This window comes from Chelonoidis abingdonii, chromosome 2, assembly GCF_003597395.2.
Source record: "Chelonoidis abingdonii isolate Lonesome George chromosome 2, CheloAbing_2.0, whole genome shotgun sequence".
In the NCBI taxonomy this organism is placed as follows: domain Eukaryota; kingdom Metazoa; phylum Chordata; order Testudines; family Testudinidae; genus Chelonoidis; species Chelonoidis abingdonii.
The window spans coordinates 154,899,373-154,921,054 of record NC_133770.1 but is presented as its reverse complement, the minus strand read 5'-3'; the positions used below and the strand labels follow the sequence as shown (position 1 = coordinate 154,921,054).

Sequence of the window (21,682 nt, the reverse complement as noted above, 5' to 3'; positions counted from 1 at the left end):
GTATTAAACTGGCAAACGCCAAAATCCCTAAAACAATCAGAGGAATAAAGTGAAGACTTGGCCACAGCACTTCTGAAAGAGTTGCCTGCCGACCCCCAGCTTAAGTATTAAACTGGCAAACGCCAAAATCCCTAAAACAATCAGAGGAATAAAGTGAAGACTTGGCCACAGCACTTCTGAAAGAGTTGCCTGCCGACCCCCAGCTTAATTACTGGCACGCCAAACCTTAAATCAGAGTGAATAAATGAAGACTTGGCACAGCACTTCTGAAAGGTTGCCGACCCCTGCTTTAAAACAAGGGTGCTTCATTGGATAGCTGGATTTTCAGAATTACTGAGCATCCAGTTTGTTAAAGTCATGGGGTGGGGAAGCACATATGCACTGCACCTCTGGGATGAACCCATTTATTTAGGTGACTAATTTAGGCAGATAAGTTCATAATGTTGGTTTCACTTGTTAGATGCCTGAGATCTAAACATACTTGTAGTTCAAATTTTGCGAGAACTCGTAAAAGTATTCCAAAAACCCAAAGCTAAAAAACATAAAGCCAGCCAGCCAACGCAATTAAATTCAACAAAAATCCCCCACCCTCTAACTGCCCAAATCCAAGCCTTCTCTGTATGTCTGTGAGAAAAGGTGGACCTTGTAACATGCCCTAGAGGTCAACAGACTCAAGCTATTCTGGACCAACAGGCAAGGGAGAAAATTGCAACTTAAGGACATTTCAATAGAGCCACACCTGCTTTCTTTCACACAAGGAGAGCAATCTCCCAGGTCGGAAGATTGCAGGCTATACAGGACTATATAGGTCAAAATATAAGGCTAGAATGCTACATCTAGGGATGGTGTATGTGTTATCCTGCCTCAGCACAGCGGTATGGACTAAATGGCCTCTTGAAGTCCCTCCCCACTTCTATTAAACTCAGACATTTTCTCTTACCAGCCTTCCATTCTTCTGGATTTGTACGATCCCCAAGTAAGAAGGAAGGATGCTCCGGCCCCAAACGTATACAGGGTTCTCCACTACATTGCTTGTCCAAGTTACGCTCATGTCGTTTTCAGTCCTGATATAACAGCCGACGCTCTGTGGCAGGGCATTTCCCCCGAAACCTTCCTCTAAGGAGACTGGCATGGAAACGCTGCTGGCTAACTCCTGATCAACAGGGTCTTCCAATTTCTAGAAGCAACAGAAGGCAGCGTAAAGACAGGACAACTTAGGTAACCATCCCTCAAACAAGGCATTGCAGAGGTCACTACTGCAGTAAGCCATTACATATCGAAACCAGTATGAAGAAGCCAAACCAACTGCCCTTCTTAAGAACCAGAGGGTGGCAGCTGCTATACAGGAGTCCAGGAAGGACTAAAACAGAGAGTAAGTGGTAACAAAGAATAATCTCTGTAACCTTAAATACGAGAGATGTGGGCTAAAGGTGTCTTCACAGAGTCTGAGAAATACTAGAAGGATTCCAGAGGAAAAGTTATACCATATTCTAGCTCAGGGGTGGGCAAACTTTTTGGCCCGAGGGCCACATCGGGGTTCCGAAATGGTATAGGGGGCCGGGTAGAGAAGGCTGTGCCTCCCCAAACAGCCAAGCCCCTGCCCCCTATCTGCCCCCTCCCACTTCCTGCCCTGACTGCCCCCCTCACAACCCCNNNCCAACTGCCCCTTGTCCCCTGGGACCCCCTGCCCCTTATCCAACTCCCCCCCCCACTCACTGCCCCCTTACCATGCTGCTTGGATCAGCAGGACTGGCAGCCATGCCGCTCAGAGCGCTGGCAGCATGGCGAGCTGAGGCTGCAGGAAAGGGGGGAACAGCAGGGGAGGGGCCCGGGGCTATCCTCCCCGTCTGGGAGCTCAAGGGCCAGGCTGGACGGTCCCACGGGCCATAGTTTGCCCACCTCTGTTCTAGCCCCTACAGCATACAGGTTATGCAGATACGGACATCAAACTCTCACTCCTCAGGTGCATATCACTTCTGGGTTGGGCTCAGCCTTAAACTGGGCACAGAGAAGTCTGTGCAGCTTAATTACCAGGAGACAGGCGAGTGCAAGAACATGGAACTGAAAGTAGACTACCCCCTTGCTTCAAAGTAGACCTTCTTCCAGATCCTTAGCATGTAAATTATGCCAGCTTAAACTCCTTTATACATATGCAGAGTTTTATGACTTCCCTCAAAGATACTTGCAGCTCACGACAAAATGCTGCAGTGCATAAAAAACACTGGAGGGCCAACCCTAGCATGCCGACTCAGTGTTTCTGCAGCTTTCTGCTCCATTCTGCGGCCTTTTTCATACAAACCCTCACCGGGCTCACCTACCTTCCCGAAAGCTCCAGCAAAGTATTTTCAGAGGTAGCCAATGTGGAAGCTACCTCCAAATCTAAAAGACTGAAGGACTAAAGCCAGGGGGAGGGAGGCGGGGGATTGAGATCCCCTCCATTTCCCTTGCCCCGGGGAAAAAAGCTAGAAAAAATAGAAAGTTTCAAAACTTCAGTTTTTATTTCAAATAAAAAAAATTTAGCTTTTCAGTGGCTGGAAAAAAAAAATCAAAAAATTTGGGCACTGGAATTCCACCTCCTTCTCTTCTTTTTTGCCACTGGATAAAAGTAAACTGAAAGTGTGTGGAGGGGGGAACCCATCCTCCCTTTTACTTTTTCCACTTGAAAAGTGGAAGGGAAGTATAAGAAAATAAAGTAGAAGAAGTTACTTTAGCTGACTACCCTCCCCTCCACGTATGTAGTTTCAGTGGCTTTTTCTTCATTTTTAGTTTTCTATCTCCCAGTCCCACCTAGGGTGACCAGACATCCTGATTTTATACGGATGGTCCTGATATTTGGAGCTTAGTCTTCTATAGACACCTATTACCCCAATCCCATCCCAATTTTTCACACTTGCTATCTGATCACTCTACTCCCCACCCCCATTTACAGGGTGGGAGGGAGAGAAAGGGTTAAAAACCAAACACATTTTTCAGTTTCCAGAAACCAAAAAACAAAATTCTTCCCTTGCAAAACAATTATTTAATAAAAACTTGCATTTTCCAACAAAAAAGTTCATCTGAGAGCTTTCACGCAGCTCCCAAGGATTATAGCTGTAAGGTCACTACTTCGCTCATAAGAAAGGTTTGTTTCATAACCTGGCTACTTTTTTATTCCTGTGACTGAGTAACTGACAGGAAGCATTGATGGCAGGGAGAGATGACCAGTACATTTAACATTAAAAATGGCAGCTTTCCAATTGCTAAAGTGCTGCTTTATTTTGCTATTAGAAGTTTGTGAAGTAGAAGGAACAGGTAGAAAGGGGTCATGATGTTTTAACACATATTATATTAAATATTGAAGGCACAATACCCACGAATTAAGCTCAAATTTTGGTTGGATGTTAGTGATTACATTAAGAGTCATTAAGTTGCAATTCACATACATGCTGGTACCAAGACTTCTTGTAAGAATTACAGATTTATTACACAGAGAGGGGAAGGTTCTTGTGTACCTCAAAGCCTCCAGTTTCTTCCAAAATCAAGCGGAGCAGCCGTATATATTCAGTGGCAGCTTTAAGGGTGTCAACCTTACTAGGCTTCCGGTCTTTAGGTATCAGTGGCACAATGGTCTTCAGCTTTGAGAAGCCACTGTTCAAGTTTTTTATCTATCAAAGATATTGAAGAGGAAATTACACAAAATTCAGTCCATTAGGTGCAGAACTCCATCCACCCAGCGGTGAAAAGGAGAAACTTTTAAAGACAGCTCATTTTAAAATGGACAGATCAGTTACATTCTGCATTAAGAATAATTGGTTGCCCTTTATGAAAAGATTAAATGCAGTTTTAATAACCACTTAATCGACGGTTGTAGAGTCTAACACACGGATAGGTGGCTTGTAACCATCTGTAATACCTTCCACTGATGTGCCATCTACCACATGCATCAATCATTGATTAACCCTTTATTAATGGAACCTCAATGTAAAGTGCAACTGAATTAATAACTGTATGTGGGATAATCCATCACCTGCGTATCTTGGGAAAAATGAGGGTAACCACACAGTTGTGATCAAATAGCAAAGCTGAGGGCATTGGTTCTGGGGGTGCTTCAGCATTAAACAAGAAGGTCTATGAACAGAATGCCTAAGATGCCCAAGACGAGTCACTGGCCTGATTACTGCAATTCTGATGTAAAAGCTTTAAGCTCACCAGGCCCAGATTTTTAAAGATACTTAGGTGTTGCTCCGTTCAGCCTTGGAATGCTAAACCGATTTAGAAGCCCTAGTCTCATTTTCAAAAGGATTTAGATACTTAGAGCCAAAATCCTATTAATGGCCAATGGGAGTTAAGACTATGGGCCTAACTCCCTTTTGAAAAGAAGACTGAGGCTCCTAAATCGGTTTAGCGGGGCAACACTGAGTGTGCAGAAACACCTCGAAAAATCTGGGTCTTAGGTCACAGACTATAGACACCTTTACACAAGCAAGTAACTTGTGACTAGTTCCGCTGAACCCAAAGGGACTACTGGTGCAGAAGCGTGCGCAGGATCTGACTCCAGCTGAGGGCAAGGACCTTAGGCATATTCGCCCAAGTTGTGCTAGCAGTTAGTTATGTGAGAATGTTTGAAAATAACTGCCTACAGCACATGCTGCAGCTGTGTTTACTGACCACTCTAACCACCCAGATGCGTCACAGAATTCTGGTAGGGTGCACTTCCATCAGCATGCCATTATTTGAAACTCACCTGCCAAATGCATTTTGCATTGACATTGCGCATCCTTTCAGTTCTCTCACCTCAGTCTATACTTGGTACAGTGCCAACCTAGATTTGCCATGATGTGAATTTTGAATTTCTTAACTTTTTGTTCAAATAACTAGGTCATTTTGTTGCATCAGAGTCTTTTGCACTGAGACCATAACATTATTTACACTGAGCAAACTTTGATGGAGTAGGTGATGAGCCAAATATCTACTGTTGCTTGTACACCATGACCTAGGTCTTCCAAAAACCGTTTTTTTTGCAGCAACAATCAAGCTTGCAAATATGTTCCACAAGTGCTAATCACCCAACCTATCCAAACAGAGAGATGGCTATCTAGAATACATAAGTGTACACTCCTCATTTGCAGATAAGAGTCACTTTCACAAGCATTCAAATCACATCTGTTGCTGAACTGTGACAACTTTCCCATGTCATGGGCTGTCTTCTGTAACTGCTGCAGGTGTAGAGCTCCCATTCATTTAAGGAGTAGCTCTGTGCATGGAGCTGCTACTGCAACATGGCTACAGTAGCAGATCTGATTAATTTGAAGACAGCCGCACAGGGAGATTAGGGAGCTTCATTGGTTTGGGGCTGGGGAAGTCATTCCAAAAGGAGAGGGAAAAGAACCTCACTTTTACATTCTAAGTTCTTTAGAGCAAGGACTCTCGTCATGTCCGGCAGCACCAGTACAGGGGTGGACAAACTACAGCTCGGGGACTGTATCCAGCCCTTCAGACATTTTAATCCAGCCCTTGAGCTCCTGCTAGGGAGCAGGGAACCACAACCAATGGGAGCTGCAGGAGTGGCACCTGCGGACAGGGCAGCGCACAGGACCACCTGGCTGCGCCTCCATGTAGGAGCTGGAGGGAGACATGATGCTGCTTCTGGGAGCTGCTTCAGGTAAATGCCACCTGGAGCCTTCACCTTGGACACCCTCCTGCACCGCAACCCCCTGCCCAGCCCTGATCTCCTCCTGACCTCTGAAACTCTTGGTCCCAGGCTGATGCACCCTTCTGCACCCCCAACCCTTCATCCCAACCCCAGAACCCACACCCCCTGGGCTGGCTCAAAGTTTTTTACCACCCCACGCAAAAAAATTTTCCCGTGCCCTCTGGTCCTGCCCCAACTCCAACCCCTCCCCATCCCATTCCAACCCCTTCTCTAAATCCCCAGCCCCACCTCCTTCCCTGGGCATGCCACATCCCCCCTCCTACCCCTCCAGAGCGGTGGAGTGCCTGGGAGAGGAGGCGGGGCCCGAAATTTGGAGAAGGGGTTAGAATGGGGTGGAGAAGGGGTGGAGTTGGGGCAGGGCCAGCACCCCCCCAGGTTACTTACTGCAGCCCTCCCCACAGCCCCCACCGTCGCAGCTCACCTCCACTCTGCCTGCTCCCCCGAGTGTGCCACTGCTGCTCCGCTTCTCCCCGCTTCTGCCCAGGCTTGCTGCAAAACAGCTAATTCACGTGGCAAGCCTGGGAGAGAGGGGGGAGAAGTGGAGCAGTGGCATGCTCGGGGAGCAGGTGGCAGTGGAGCGGAGGTGAGCTGAGGGGGGAGTGGTTCCTCTGCCCCCCTCCCCCCCACAGGTTACTTCCTGCGGCCCTCCCCATGCCTCCCACCGCCGCAGCTCACCTCCACTCAGGGCCAGCTCCCGGCTTTTTGCGCCCCAAGTAAAAAAAAAAAAAAAAAAGGAGCCAGAATGCTGCCTCAAACACATGCTTGGAGCGCTGGTGCCTAGAGCCAGCCCTGACACCCCCAGCCAGAGCCCTCACACACACACACCCTGAACTCCTCATTTCTGGCCCCACCTCAGAGCCCACAACCCCTGCTGGAGCCCTCACCCCCTCCCACACCCCAACCCCCAGTTTTGTGAGTATCCATGCCCCCCCCATACAATTTCCATATCGAGTTTGCCCACCCCTGACCTAGCACAACGGGGGCCAGAGCTGACTGTGACTTTACGACATCACCTCGATAGAAGCATTGAATAATAATTTAGAGATCTCCACAGAAGCCAAAGATAAGCTAGAAGCTAATAATTAATTGCACCCTGTAGCGAAGATTTGAGCCAGAACTGAAATTTTGTATCAGCATCCCTCCACGATTTGGGGTGTTTGAAGCCCAGACTGAGGTGAGAAGTTCTGTAGTCCTGGATCAGGACCTGCTTGTTCCCACCATGAGCCCAACTCCCTGGATCACATTGGAATGTTAGAGAAACAAAATGTAGAAGTTCAGACTCATTTCCCCCATCTGCCCAATTCTCCAGCTGGCTCGCCAACAGCTTATTTGCCCCACTGATTCTTTAAAAACAAAAAGCAGCTGTTTATTTTTGATGGAGAACAAGAGGCCCTGAGGCATGTGCACCCCGCTTACCCTCTCTCTCTCCTTGGCATTAGCTGCCTGTCTCCTCTCCAAGACCTCCTCCAGGTTCTCAGTGGAGAGGTAGTGCCCGGAGGGCTGCCTCTTCATCCTGGTGATGGCTGCCATGAAAGGGAGGGGGCCAAACTGCTCACTCAGGACATCTCCCAGCACCTCAGGCATGGGGGTCACCAACAGAGGCACCTGGTGCTGCTGCTCCTCTTCCTCAGAAACTTGCTCCGCCATCTGTGAGGTCTCAAAGCAAATCAGTTGCCACTCAGGTCCAACAAGGCAAGGGAGCACCTAAGTTGGGGGGGGGGGGGAGAGAGCTTCCCTTGCTCCATTAACTGACCCAGGTAACAGGACTGGCCATTCCCTTGGGGAGGAATGTGGAAGTCGCGGGGGGGGAGGCACTGCTCACTTGTGGGGTATTTTGGTGACAGTGGCTAGCTGCTCTGACAGCCTCAGGGAGTAGAGTGAAGAGGGCACTCAATACCTCCCCCCAGGTAACACAGAGCTCACCAGCTGTATTTTTGCGGGTGGCCACAGTGGAACCCCCCAGAGGGTACAATGGAGGGATGCACTTCTCACCAGGGGGTGAGCTGCTCTGGGAGCCCCCAGAAAACACAAGCAGGGGCAGTAGCAGTCCTTCCGGGGTGTCCATTGCTCACTTATGAGTCTGGTGGTGCAGGACTCCAGAGAGGTGCAATGGGGGTGCCCTAGAAGCCCCCCCCCCAACGTGCTTGGCTCCCCTATGATGGGAGGGGTGCAGGAGTCAATTGAGAATACAATATGCGCCCCCCAGGGCACACTGGCGGGGGGAGATGAGAAGTGGGGGCCTGCTCACTCCCTCTGTGTGTGTGGCGGGGGGGAGGAGGTTACCTGGCTCAGCTGGGGGAGGGGCAGCAGGGAGCCCAGGACAGGTGTCTCGTTCCCCCCCGGAGACGCGACGCAGGGCGGGAGAGAGCAGCTTGGAGACGCCCGGGGGTCACTCGTCCGTCCGCACTGAGCAGCTCGGACGCGGCGTCCCTAAGGAGCCGCACCTGGGGCTGCCGCAAGGCGCCCCCGGCCCCGCTTTCCGCCGGGGGGCGCTGTCCGCGGCCGGGCTGGGTTAGCCCTGCGGTAGCACTGGAGAAAGGGTCCTGTCCCCGCTTGCTGGAAAGGGAGTTAGTCGTGGGTCGGGTGATCTGCTCCTCTCTGTGCATGATGGGGGCTGCAACCCTGCATTGGGGGCGCCTTCCCCTCCCTCAGTGCATGATGGGAGGCTACAGCCCTGCACTGGGGGCCCTTCCCCTCCCCAGTGCATGATGGGGGCTGCACCCAGCACTGGGGGCCCCTTCCCCTCCCCAGTGCATGATGGGGGCTGCAACCCTGCATTGGGGGCGCCTTCCCTTTCCTCAGTGCATGATGGGAGGCTACAGCCCTGCACTGGGGATGCCTTCCCTTCCCCCAGTGCATAATGGGGGGCTACAGCCCTGCTTTGGGGGCACTTTCCCTTCCCCCAGTGCAAGATGAGGGACTGCAGCCCTGCACTGGGGGCATCTTCCCCTCCCCCAGTGCATGATGGGGGGCTACAGCCCTGCTTTGGGGGCACCTTCCCTTCCCCCACTGCAAAATGGGGGACTACAGCCCTGCAGTGGGGGCACCTTCCCCTCCCCCAGTGTATGATGGGGGGCTGATGCCAGGCACTGGGGGGCACCTTCCCCTCCTCCCCTGCTTGATTTTCTTTCCACGATGCATAGAGAGAGCAAGGTAACCAATGCTGAGGCAAGCCATGCTCTGCGACAGGTTTCCTGTCAGCTCCGGGCAAGTCACTCCAGCCCAGATCCTCAGGTATTTGGGTACCTAACTCCCAGTAACTCATCTGTGTGCCTCAGTTCCCCAGCTGAAATAGGGGATAATAATACTCTTCCCAGGGGTGTTGGAAGACAAACACATTAAAGCTTGCAAAGCACTCAGATACTATGGTGAAGTGGGGCTAATACTGATCAGAAATCAGTGGGAGTAGTCACATGTGTAATGTCACTCATGTGCAGAGGTTTGCAGGATTGGTCCAAATTCTCTAAGGCCCATCATCTCATGCCTATTGAAATCAATGGAAATTAGGTGCCTAAATACTTTTGAGGAGCTGGGCCTAATATATCAGCAAAAATAGCATCGCAGGTTGGCTTTTCCAGAGAGCTCATTAAGCTAGAGGTAAATGGGAATCATTCAGTTACAGAGAAAGGCAAATGCTCTCAAATGATGAGATGCCGAGCGCTCCAAGAAGTTGCATCAGGTCAAACAGGAAACATAGTCTGTTTTGGATTACTGGGATTAGATCAACAGGAAATAAAAGATGTCTGAAACTATCAGTGCACTATCATGTGGCTGAAACAGCTCAGGAAATAACCACCCATCTGCTGCAGCTCTACAGTCTTAAAGGGCCTGCAGAAATGTGCACACTTTGCAAGTGTGATTCTAAACTTAATATATTCATTAGCCCCCTATTGTACCATATATTCATTGGCTAGAAGGGACTGGGTCTGGCTGGTGGGTCTTGCACCTGGACCAAAACTCTGGATTCAAACCACACTCCTCAGGTTTTACAGGAGGCTGAAATCTAAGTCCAAACTTTGTGGCATGAGCCCATCTCCACTTAGGTAGCAAACTTTCTCCTTCTCCTTAATGGCATAACAAGTATCTAAACAAGATTCCCATCATATCCAACAGCCTCCTGCTCAATGCATTGACGCTAGTGCGGGGCTGATTTTCTCAGCCCCCTTACATTCAGCACCATGCACACTTTCTTGCTAATTCTTACATGGGTTTGCTCCTGTCCTTTGTGTAATTACATCGTTGTCTTAGGTGACAGAAGCCAGCATGTTACCTCCCTTGCTCTAGAAACCCTTCCAAATACCTTTCATCTCTGGGGCAGGGACTGTGTCTTTTTTGTGTGTTTGTACAGCACCGAACACACTAGGGTCCTGGCCCATGACCGGGGCTCATTGGTACTACAGTAATACAATATTTCCTTTCTTCCTCACACTCTTTAGGATTGCTCTGACAATGTATTCCATGGCCAAGGTTTTACGCTGTCCAACATTGATTAAGGCCAGATTCTGATCTCATTTACACTGGTGTAAATCTGCCATTCAACAGTTACTACACATTTATAACAGTCTAACATATCAGAAATTGATTTCAATTCCTTCATTGAGTACGAAAATATTCATTGGAGAAAACCTGAGTTCAGATGTATCTAAAGTTACAGTTAAAAGGATTTTGGCTGGTTTGATCTAGTCTCTCTCTCTCTCTCACACACACACACATTTGGCAACATGGCAATTTGTTATAGACTTTTCAGCAGGTTCATCCTCAATTTTGTTACTCAGAGTTCACGGTGATCTGCCAGTTGACTTGAGTGTAAGGTTGCTGTGGATCATAACCTGCATGAAAAGGTATTCATCTCTTAAATACAGAATTTAGGGACAGATTTTGCTGTTTTGAGAATCTGATTATTAGTGATGAGAGGGATTTTTTTGCCAACAGCTGCAATATAACACTAGATGGCACTATTCTACCTGCCTGTTCTCTACTCTTCCCATATCGTTCCCTTCTCTTCTTCCTACAAAGTGACAAAAATATCACCACCATTGGTAAGGATTTAAATGATATTTCCCATTGCTGTGTTGCCATCATGCTGTTACAATTGAAAAGTGCTGTAGCTTGGAGAAAATACATGATCTCACAGAGGTCCTTAAATTATTTGCAAATAACCGCCAACTTGTGGAGCGATGAAGCAATGAAAACTCAGGATCTGCAAATATTTGCATGAAGCGTCTTCAGTTGCACTCTGTTTGAGTCACTGTACCACGCTTACTCCTTTGCTACTGCGCTGCTTGTTCGAGGGACAGCACAAATGCCAGGGTTTGACATTAAGGATAAAAGAAAAGGTAACAAACATGCTTTCCCGGCTGAACTAATTTTTGGAGCTAAACTGAAATCCTCCTGTACCAGAACTGAAGCCCTTACATACGGTCACATGGATCACTGGCAGAGTTGAGAATAGAATCCAGGAGTCCACTCCAGGTCCTGTGGTCTAGAGAATAATAATATCACCCCTTCTATAACAGATAGTAAATGAGTGTAAAGTATTTTGCCCGAGACTAGAATATATTATTATTATTGTCTGTTCATAACTGGAAGTTGGTGACTTCTGTATGACAGCCAGGGGGTTCATTTGTTTGAAAAATCAAGAGCCAGTCCTTCTACTTTTTACTCTTGAGAGTGAATTTTGCCTGCGTGAGGACTGAGAAAGGCAGGATCTGCCCTAGTTGTGTGTCTTTTATTTAGTGAAGCACATGAGCTGTACTTCTGACAAACACAGAAGGCTCCTGTGTAAATGGGCTGTTAATTCTGACATGAATCTAGCTCTTGGTATGAATTATCTGTGTTATATTAATAGTGTGCTACGGTCTGGAGTGAAAGGATTGACCCGATGAGTGGCAGAGACTAACGTTGACTCATTTTCACTCGTCAGTTGAAATCATCTTTAGCTATCCAGCGTGGGAACCGATTTTCAAATGATGGCAGCGCAGCTCCCATTTAGGCACCTACATGCAGTGGCTCGATTTTCCAAAGCTCAGCATCCCACAGCCCCTACTGAGCACACATGCTTCAATAATTGCTGCAGATTGCTGAGCACTTTTGGAAACTTGGACTCTGGTGCATGTGCATTTGGTAACAGTGCATGCACGGGCAGGCCTTATGTTGTTAGCAGTTCAGTCCGATATGGGTTACTGAGAGGACTTGGCGGCCTGTCCTTAATGATCCTGGCTTGGCAGAGATCCACACCATCCGCCTTATAGTCTGCTAATAAAAGATTAAGATAGAGTCCCCTGGGGGAGTGTTAGCCAGCAGTGAGCATCATGGGGAAGCTTTAGCTGTTCTGTTTGCCCTTGGAGATGCAAAAGCCTTTCATGGGTACTGTTAGGGCATTCCTAACGGCATGTTAGGAACCACTGGGAAAGAGAGAGATTTGAAAACAGAAAATATCACAGTGCCACTATATAAATCCATGGTACTCCCACACCTTGAATACTGCCTGCAGTTCTGGTCGCCCCATCTCAAAAAGGATCTATTAAAATTGGAAAAGATACAGAGAAGGGAAACAAAAATAATTAGGGGCATGGAAGAGCTTCCATACAAGGAGAGATTAAAAGGATTGGGACCGTTCACTTTAGGAAAGAGACATCAGTGGGGGATATGAGAGAGGTTTGTAACATCATGACTGGTGTGGGGAAAATTAATAGGGAAGTGTTATTTACCCCTCCACGTAACAGGAGAACCAGGGGTCACCCAATAACATGAATAGGCAGCAGGTTTAAAGCAAACAAAAGGAAGTACTTCTTCACACAGCACACAGTCAACCTGTGGAACTCATTGCTGAGGGAATGTTGTGAAGGCCAAAAGTATAATTGGGTTCATAAAAGAATTAGCTAAGTTCTTGGAGGATAGGTCCTTCGATGGCTAATAGCCAAGATGGTCAGGGACACAACCCCATGCTCTGGGTGTCCTAAACTCCTGACTGCCAGAAGCTGAAATTGGACTATAGGAGACGGATCTCTTGATAATTGCTCTATATTGGTTATTCCCTCTGCTCATTATTGGAAGACAGGATACTGGGCTAGATGGGCCATTAGACTGATCCAGTATGGCCATTCTTATGTTCTTATGTTCACTGATACCTGTGCTCAGGGTGGGGTAGAAGATGGATATTGGTTCAATAGTGCCGTATGTCATAGGAAACAGGCTCCTTCTTGTTAGAGCAATGAATGGTTCATAGAGAATTTGTTGAGGGTGAATTCACCCCTGTGCAGAGGAGCAGCGTACTGTCATATGACCCATTTGATTGTTGTCAAATGTCCTTTGAATGGAGGGTGACTCAGAGACCAACTCTCAGTGGAGATGTGTCCATATCATTACAACAAAATTCATAACCACAGCTTATCCTAAACTGGCAGCTACCACAGAGAAACCAAAGACTGAACTCTGCTATAGATGGTCCCTGCAGGTGAGGGGTAAGGAGCATTGTGGGACACTTGCCCTGCTGGGCATGTTTTGTGATTTAATAAGGGGCTTCACACTCCAGGGGAGTTAAACCAAAGGCTTCACTAGCACAGAAATCACTGAAGATAAAAAACACTAAAAAAAATTAAGATTTTGTTTCAAGTTAAGGGATTACTGGAAGGAATGGGTCATAGGTGTATTTAGCCAACTCATGTGCTCAGATACGGTTGCATATAGAATACAAACTGGATTTGCATCTTCTCTCAAAGTTAGATTAAAGAACACAGGACCCTTTCTACTCTATTTAGCAAAGATTATAATGGGAAGGCTTCCAAAAGGCTAATGAAACCAGCATTCCTCACCCCACTGATCACAGGTGGGAGTGTATTTCAAAGGAGTTGCTCAATTATCAGCGTTCCACCCCACACACCCGTCTGTAACTTCCCCTCATGGTTGGCGAAGCTTCCTACATGCAAAGCCCTGGTCTACACTACAAACTTCTGTTGGTAAAACTACATCACCTAGGGGGTGTGGTAAATCCACACCCCTGAGTGACACCGTTATACCGACTGAACTCCTGGTGTAGACATTTCCCATCGACATAGCTACCAAGGGAGGTGGACAAGGCCATCCTTAGCCATAGGCAGAACAGGCAGCCGCGTAAGGTCCCACTCTGCCTGAGGGCACCGCTCTGCCGGGAGCCCAGACAGAGGGGAAGCAGTGGAGTATGTAAGAGTAGGGCTGCTGGGTCCTAGAGAGAGCCGAATGCAGCACAGTCTGAGGGAGGGGCTGCTGGGAAGTCTCTGGGAAGGGGTGGGGGAAGGAACTCACCTGCAGGGGCTGGGCTCGAGGTGCTCAAGCACCAGGAATATTCAAGGCTGGGGGCTGTGCTCCACCAATATTTGGAGCTGGGTTTCTCCCCTGCCCCCGCCTCGGAGCTGCCCTGCCTGAAAGAAAACAGCCAGTGCCTCTCTCCTTTGTTTATGCTGCTTTTACCTAAGGCTATAGAAATCAGTGGCAGGCAGCCTCCTGGAGCACCGGGGGAGGGGAAGAGGGCGAGAGGAGGGGGAAGGAGGGGCACAGATGCTTGGGAGCTCTCTCCCCCGCCCCCCTGACACCCAGTGGCAGCAGCTGGGGTGGGGAGGTCACACATGATGGCAACCCCCTGCCCCAGTACCCATCCTAGGGGAGGCGAGTGGGCTTTCTGGACCTGAGAGAGTCCCTAGGAGCATGTGCAGTGACCGTGGTGCAGAGTGAGTGTGCTGGTGGGGGAGGGGGGGGGAGAGGAGGGGTCCCTCCCCTGGAGCTTGCTTCTGCCAGTAAGGAGTGGGGAGAGTCCTCTCTGGCCCTAGCCCTGGGGCAGCCTGTCTGCATCCCAAGTTCCTTATCCCCAGCCCTGCCCCACCCAGAGCCTGCGCCCCCAGCACGCCCAGCCCTGAGCACCCTGCTGCAGTGTGAACCTCTCATCCCCAGCCCATCCCAGAGCCCTCACTTGAGGGGGAAAAAACGTGCAACTTAAATTTGGTGGTCAGTTGGAGTATCATTGTGTTTAGCACAATACTTGATTATTTTACACCCTTTAAAGTATACAGGTGTTATAAAGTGGGAATGTTCTTAATGTTTTCTCTGACTACTGTGTGGGTGCCTCAGTTTCCCCTATGCATTTCTCAAGGATCTAGATGGTGGGATAAGGGTGTGTGATTGTTGTAGAGCCCTAGAGTGCCAGTATGATGCTGTCTGCACAGAGAATGCCGAAACCCTGTCTCCAGGCAACTGATGGCCTGGGTCGCTCTCCTGCAAGGTGCCAACTGAAGGTGTTGGAGAACAAAGAGATCAGGTGGCCTCCTAATGCCTGGAAAAGAGACAAAGGCCAGAGGAGAGAGTGTCAGTGCCTGTTTGGACTTCCGGGAAGTGCATGGTGTGGAAGAGGATGCTGGGATGCTTTGGAACTACTCCATACAAAGCCAGTCAGGACTCTGGGGAGCCTCCTCTCTCTGAGCATACTGTCTCCGGAGCAAGACGCTTACACCTTCCTGGGTCTGACCTCAGAGCATTCAGCATGCCCTTCCACACTGTGCGCTTTCCGCAGCGAGTGTGCCCAGGCAGGTCTGGGGCAACCAGAGGTCCCTGCACCCCACTTCTGCAGTCAGACTCTCAGCCATAAAACAGAAGGTTTATTAGACGACAGGATCACAGTCTAAAACAAAGCTTGTAGGTACAGAAAACAGGACCCTCAGTCAGGTCCATCTTGGAGGGTGGGGAGCCTAGACCCAAGTTCTGGGCCTCTCCCATTTCCCAGCCAGCTCCAAACTGACACTCCTCCTCTAGCCTTTGTGTCTCTTCTGGATCTCTTCTGATCTCTTTGTCCTCAGCACCTTCAATTGGCACCTTGCAGGGGAAACTGAGGCACCCACACAGTATTCAGAGAAAACATTAAGAACATTCCCACTTTTCACAACAAGTGCAACAAAATATAATACCGTATATTGAAGCAGGCAAGTGCTGCTTCTGACTTTACACTTTTAATTGACCCTTGTAATCTTGTGGTGCCGACGCATTGTAGCTTCATTTTATATTGGGCTTACAGGGCGACAGCAGGGGTGGGGTGGGGCGGGCACCAACATTTTGGGCACCACCAAAATTATACAAACCTGCCGCCTATGCTTACCTGTGAGTGTGACTCTTTCCCCTGGCGTGAGGGCTGTCAGGGCTGTGTTGGGTGAGTGCTGTGGGGGAGGTGAGGCTGGCTGCCTACCTGCTGAGGAATGACAGTGAAAGTAACTCACTTCCTCGCAGGCAGCCAGGATTGGAATGGTCACACACGGCTGGGCTGGGGATAGCCAGATAGCATGTGCGAAAAATCAGGACAGGGGGTTGGGTAGGGTGAGCAGATGTCCCACTTTTATAGGGACAGTCCAATTTTTGGGTCTTTTTCTTATATAGGCTCCTATTGCCCCCACCTCCCGTCCTGATTTTCACACTTGCTGTCTGGTCACCCTAGGTGGGGGTAATTGGTGCCTATATAAGACAAAGCCCCAAATATCGAGACTGGCCTATAAAATCAGGACATCTGGATCTGGTCACCCTAGCTGGGGAGCGCATCTCTCCCCGGACTGGCAGTGATCCATCTATCCGGGGGAGCTGCACAGGCAGGATGAGCTGCTGTGGCTCCATGGGTGCCCGTCCCTGAGATCAGATGCTGTGCTAACTTCACCATGGTCCGTTGAGCTGGCGGTGGTGCCATTGGCGTGTGATCGGACCTGAGGGTTTGCTGCTGCTGTTGCCACTCTGCACCCCAAGACGTGCAGTTTTTCCACCTATCTCCTCTTCTACTGCAGCTGTTGAACCAGCAGGCTGGGGGGGGGGGTGAGCCAAGCATGAAAGCAGTACTGTGTTGCCATTTTGATTGTCATTGAGCAATTTGTTTGCCAAAATGCTTGCTAAGAATCCTGAATTCAATTTCATATATTTTTTTAAAATCAATATCTTAGCCAAAAACAAAATTAAGTTGTTGACAATTATTTGTGACAAGTTTGGTATGGGGAAGGGAGTGGACCAGTTTTCATCAGAGAAACAAAAAATGTTGACTGACTTTCCTATAGCCCTGTTACTGCTAAATAGAGCCCTCCAACAAACTGTAATATGCTCATCTCCTTACTAGTGTATAGAGCAGGGGTCGGCAACCTATGGCACATGTGCCAAAGGTGGCACGCGAGCTGATTTTTGATGACACGCAGGGGTGGTGGGCTGAATGGCTCAGCCCACCGCTGCTCTGGGATTTCCGGCTGCTGCCCATTGCCACTCGGGGTCCCAGCTGCCAGTCCCACTCAGCACCCGCTGCTGGCCTGGAGACCCCCAAGGAACCCCAGGCTGGCAGCAGGCTGAGCAGGCGGCGGCTGAGACCCCAGCTGAGCCACTCAACCCGCTGTCGGCCTGGGGTTCCATTCACTCAGCTGGCAACGGGCTGAGCGGGACTAAATTCAACGAAATAGGAAAACAAGAGCAACTAATGACAAAGTGCAAGAACCTAGAGCAGTGGTCCCCAACCTTTTTCGTCTGGCAGGCGCCAGACGAAGGACCGTGGTGGTGGATGAGCATCGCCCGAAATGCTGCTGAAATTTGGCGGCAAGCAGTGTCATCCAGAGGCGTTGGCGCCAAAATGCTGCCGAATTTTGGCGACATTTGGCAGATGCTATCCTCCGGCCAGTACGTGGGTGCACTGAGAGGCCCCTGTGGGCTCCATGGCGCCCGCGGGCACAACATTGGGGACCCCTGACCTAGAGAGCCTCCTGAAGCACGGTGATCATTTTGATTTAAATGGACTTGAACTGTACGAAGAATTGAGTTGTTGCCACATGCAAAATCGATGATGGACATTGTACAGTTTATTCATACCAGCAGACTTGCCACTCATATTCTACTGACAATTCCTGTAACAGTAGCATCAGGAGAATGGAGCTTCTCAAAACTAAAACTTATTAAAAACTATCTCTGCTCTACAATGAATCAGGAACACTTGACTGGTCTTGCTATTCTTGCAATCAAACAAGACATCACTTTGTCTTTGTCATACGATGACATTATTACTGATTTTGCAGCCAAAAAAGCCAGAAAGATTGCTTTTAATTAAAAACTAATCCTTGTTTCAATACCTCTTCATATACATTTCCAATAAAATGTTGACAAATTTAACAAATTATATTATTTGCATCATTCTGTCAAATCAGAATTTTTTCTATAGTGCTACTTTTTAGTGCTAGTTCATCAGCATTACAGTGTGCTTAATTAAGTTAAACTGGTTTTAATAACATGCCTGTGGCAAGTTTTCCAATACTATAAGCTTATGTTTGTGTTGCTAAGAGCAAGACAGGCACAGGGGCACCAGTTTAATAATCTCGCCTAGGGGACCATAAATCCTAAAGATGGCTCTGGAAGTGGATTAACTACAATGACAGGCGAAGCTCTCCATCGACATAGGTAGTCTTTTCACAAAGCACTACAGAGGCACAGCTGAAGCACTGTAAGTTAAACAAGTCTCAGATTGTACTAAGATTTGGCTTCCACACCCACTGAAGGCAATGGATGTGTCTCCATTGGCTTCAATGGACTTTACATCTGCTCCTAATGAAAGTGTGAAGGAGAATTCCCTTGAGTGATATTTAGAGCTAGAGCAGTGCTGGAACTGGAATTTCCGTCTGATGGGAAATTCCATGATTGTGAAACAGTTTTTTTGTTCCAAAAGGTCACTTCAAAATTTCACTCAAACTTCATTTTGGGTCGACAGAAACATTTCAAGAAGATAAAAAAATATTTTGTTTTGATTGCAACTTATTAAAAATGTTGAAGTGAAAGCACTGTTTGGAAATAAAATCAAACATTTCAATAAGGTCAAATTAGAACACTTTGACAATACTGGAAATGTTTCATTCAGATTTTTTTAAAACAAATTTTAATCAAAAGCAATATGTTTCTATGAACACTTTGATTAGGTCAAATCAACAGTTTTTGGACAGAAAACTGTTTTGATGCAAAACCTTATTCCAGCTCTATTTAGGAAGAGTATTAATATTGAGATACCTCAACATTACCAGTTTCACCTCCAAATAAAGATGGGTGAACTGTTCTCCATAGGAAGTGTTTGCATTTAGCTCTATGGAGATACAATCACAATCAAATAACTTACAAGAGGTTTATGCTGTGAGCCTATCAGATCCTACAAAATCAAAATGGACGAGCACTTTTATGGGAGCCTCTAAGAATACATCTGCACTGCAAAAAAAGACCTGCAGAATCGAATCTCACAGCCAAGGTGAACTGCCTCCAGCTTGCAGGGTTCACGCAGTGGGGCTAAATATCGCAGCACTGATGTTCCTGCTCCTTCAGAAGCCTGGGCTCCGAGACCCTGCCCCCATGCAAGATTTCAGAGCCCAGTCTCCAGTCTGAGCCCAAATGTCTCGACTGCTATTTTTATCCCCTTAGCATAAACCTGAGTCAGTTGACCCACGCTCTGAAAGTCACTGCTGAGGGGGGTGTTTTTGCAGTGTAGACGTACCCCGAGGAACATCTCTGCATTGCTGGAAATGATGCTAGTGACTCAGTAGGTGGCAGTCTTCCATGAGTCAAGTTAGAGCCAGTGTCCCATCCTCGCACAAGAGAGTGCAAATGCTGGTGGTTTATTTTGGCTAAGATACAAAAGTAGGGTTTGGAAGAAATCCATGGGTCTCACTCATTTTATGTACCTACAGGATCTGGATTCAGTTAGGATTCACGCCTCCTGCGTTCTTTCTCCGGACTCCTTGCACAGGCACAGAAGTTGCCTGATATATACAGGTCTCAAATGGGTTAAGGATAGAACTGGTAGAAAGCAGTCAAAAATGGAGGTCTGGAGAGATCACGCTTCATGAAGGGGCAGTAGGTTTAGCTTGCTGCAGCTCAGATGGCCTGGCTAAGCTGCTGTGATCTGCTTGAATATATTTAAGCGCATCTTTCAAATTTTATAAGATCTTATGTAAGTGCTTTTGTTTCAGCTGGCATTAGGGGTTTCTAAATTGGACCAGATTTGTCTCCTTAATTCTCTCAACTCACTGAATTTGTGAGGCATGCAGCTTTGCACGTCCTATAGAGCGTACCACTTTTTCCTCTGGAGCGGGGGTGTGTGTGCGTTACTTTTCTTATGAATAGTTTCTCTTCTGCTTTCCACATGCTTTTCTCAGAATGACTGAGTCCTGCACATGTTGCTACCTTCTGCTCACTGGGTGGACTTTCTGGGAAACACTTGGGTCATTGAATAAGAACAGAGCTGGCTGTTTGGAGAAAGGTGCACTGTAGAGAGACTGCCTTTTATGTGGAGTGGTTCTCTCTCTCTGCTCAGTGAAATATTAAAGTTTGACGTTACAAAGCCATGCAGCTGCAGAACAGAGTCTGCCTTTACTGTTCATCACTCAGATCTAACATTTAAACTGGTCTGTATAATTCTGACATCAGGATGCTGAGTAATGTTAATAAAATTCAGCGTGGCTGTCTTGATAAGAACGAAGTGAGGCTCTACGGAGCACTAGCTGATGGCATTTGTTAATAGGTACAGCATGGTCAGTATCCTTCTTGGTTCAAACTCTACTCTGAGCTCACATGTGTGCATATGTATACATGCCTCAGTAGTTCCCCCTCAATGTTACTTGGAGGGAAAATGAATCCCTGATTTTACTTTTTATAACCATCAGCACAGTCAGTCAGAGGATTAAAACTACACAGAGGAGACAGAGTGGTCTTGTGTTTGCAGCGGGGACTGGATCTTGGCTCTGTTCCTAACTGTCACTGGCCTGCTGGATGACCTTAAACAAGTCACATCCCTGCTCTGTGCCTCAGTTTCCCTACATGTTAAGGAGGGTAAGGATAATTAACCACCTTCCTAAAGTGATTTGAGATCTTGAGAAGCAAAGTGTAAACCCCCAGGCAAGGCATCACCTTACTTTCGATCCACTGAGCTACCACAGCGATGGCGAAGTGTAAGCATTATCTTTGTGACCAGAAACCTGGAGGTCTCAAACCCTGGCCCATTGAGGATTCTGTTTGGGTTCTTCTGCTTGAGTGAGATAGTGTGGCCTGCTGGGCGAAGGTAGACCAGACAGCAAGTGTGAAAAATCGGGACAGGGGATGGGGGGTAATAGGAGCCTATATAAGAAAAAGACCCCAAAATCAGGACTGTCCCTATAAAATCAGGACATCTGGTCACCCTAGCTGCACAGAGCGCTGACCTGGGACTCCAGAGACCTGGGTTTTACTCCCGGGTCTGAGTTGCTGGGTGGCCGTGGGCACCTCACATCCCTTCTCTATGCCTCAGCTTCCCCATCTGTAAAATGGGCATGATACCTTCCTTTGTAAAGTGGCTTGAACTCAATGGATAAAAAGCATTAAAGAAGATCTGGGTAGTGTCTATGGATGTAGAAGAAAGGGCAGCCCACCTTAATTTACACATTTTTAAACTCACCTGCTAGTCGCTTTTTCCTTCCAGCCACTTGGTGTATGTGTAACATCAGCTTAGACTCAAATGCCCTAACACTGAGTTAGACTCACAGATGATGTGTATGTAATATTGGCAAATTGGGTATGAGACTCAGGATATAAAAGCACATTTACGGGGCTGAAAGGCATTGGTTTATCCCAGCTTAGATTCTCCTGTGGATCGAGCCCTTCCAGTTGTTTTTTTGCTGGGGAAATCCCCACTTCATCTGAAGTCCCTGGGAGCTGCAGACACTCACCATGTTTTGGTTCCTCTGCACAAGTCCATGCGCTTCCCAGCTCTGGTCCATTCCTTGTCCTTGGAGAAAGCTGCACTACTTTTAATGCTTTCACTCATTTTGAGGGCAACTCACCCCTGTGCAGAGGGCTACTGCCAGACCTGTGTGAGTGCTGAACACGGGGCTAAAGTCTGCACAGGCCTTGTTCTGGCCCCCTACCTTGGGGGCAAATGTGTCTCGTAGGCAGAGCCCAGCTGAGGGTCTGTATCAGGAGCACTGTGGCAAATGAGCTGCCAAGAGA

At 48.0% G+C, this 21,682-nt stretch overlaps 1 protein-coding gene across 1 annotated transcript in view; it reads right to left on the bottom strand.

Annotated features, from left to right (window-relative positions):
- FIGLA (folliculogenesis specific bHLH transcription factor) overlaps window positions 1-7,339 on the bottom strand; it is an 11,097-nt gene extending 3,758 nt beyond the window's left edge. The window contains exons 1-3 of the mRNA XM_032771296.1: window positions 7,109-7,339; window positions 3,492-3,644; window positions 941-1,177 (exon numbers count right to left, since the gene is read on the bottom strand). Of these exons, the coding sequence (XP_032627187.1) occupies window positions 941-1,177; window positions 3,492-3,644; window positions 7,109-7,339 (621 nt within the window). The remainder of the gene's footprint in view (window positions 1-940; window positions 1,178-3,491; window positions 3,645-7,108) is intronic.
- Between the last annotated feature and the right edge of the window lie 14,343 nt (window positions 7,340-21,682).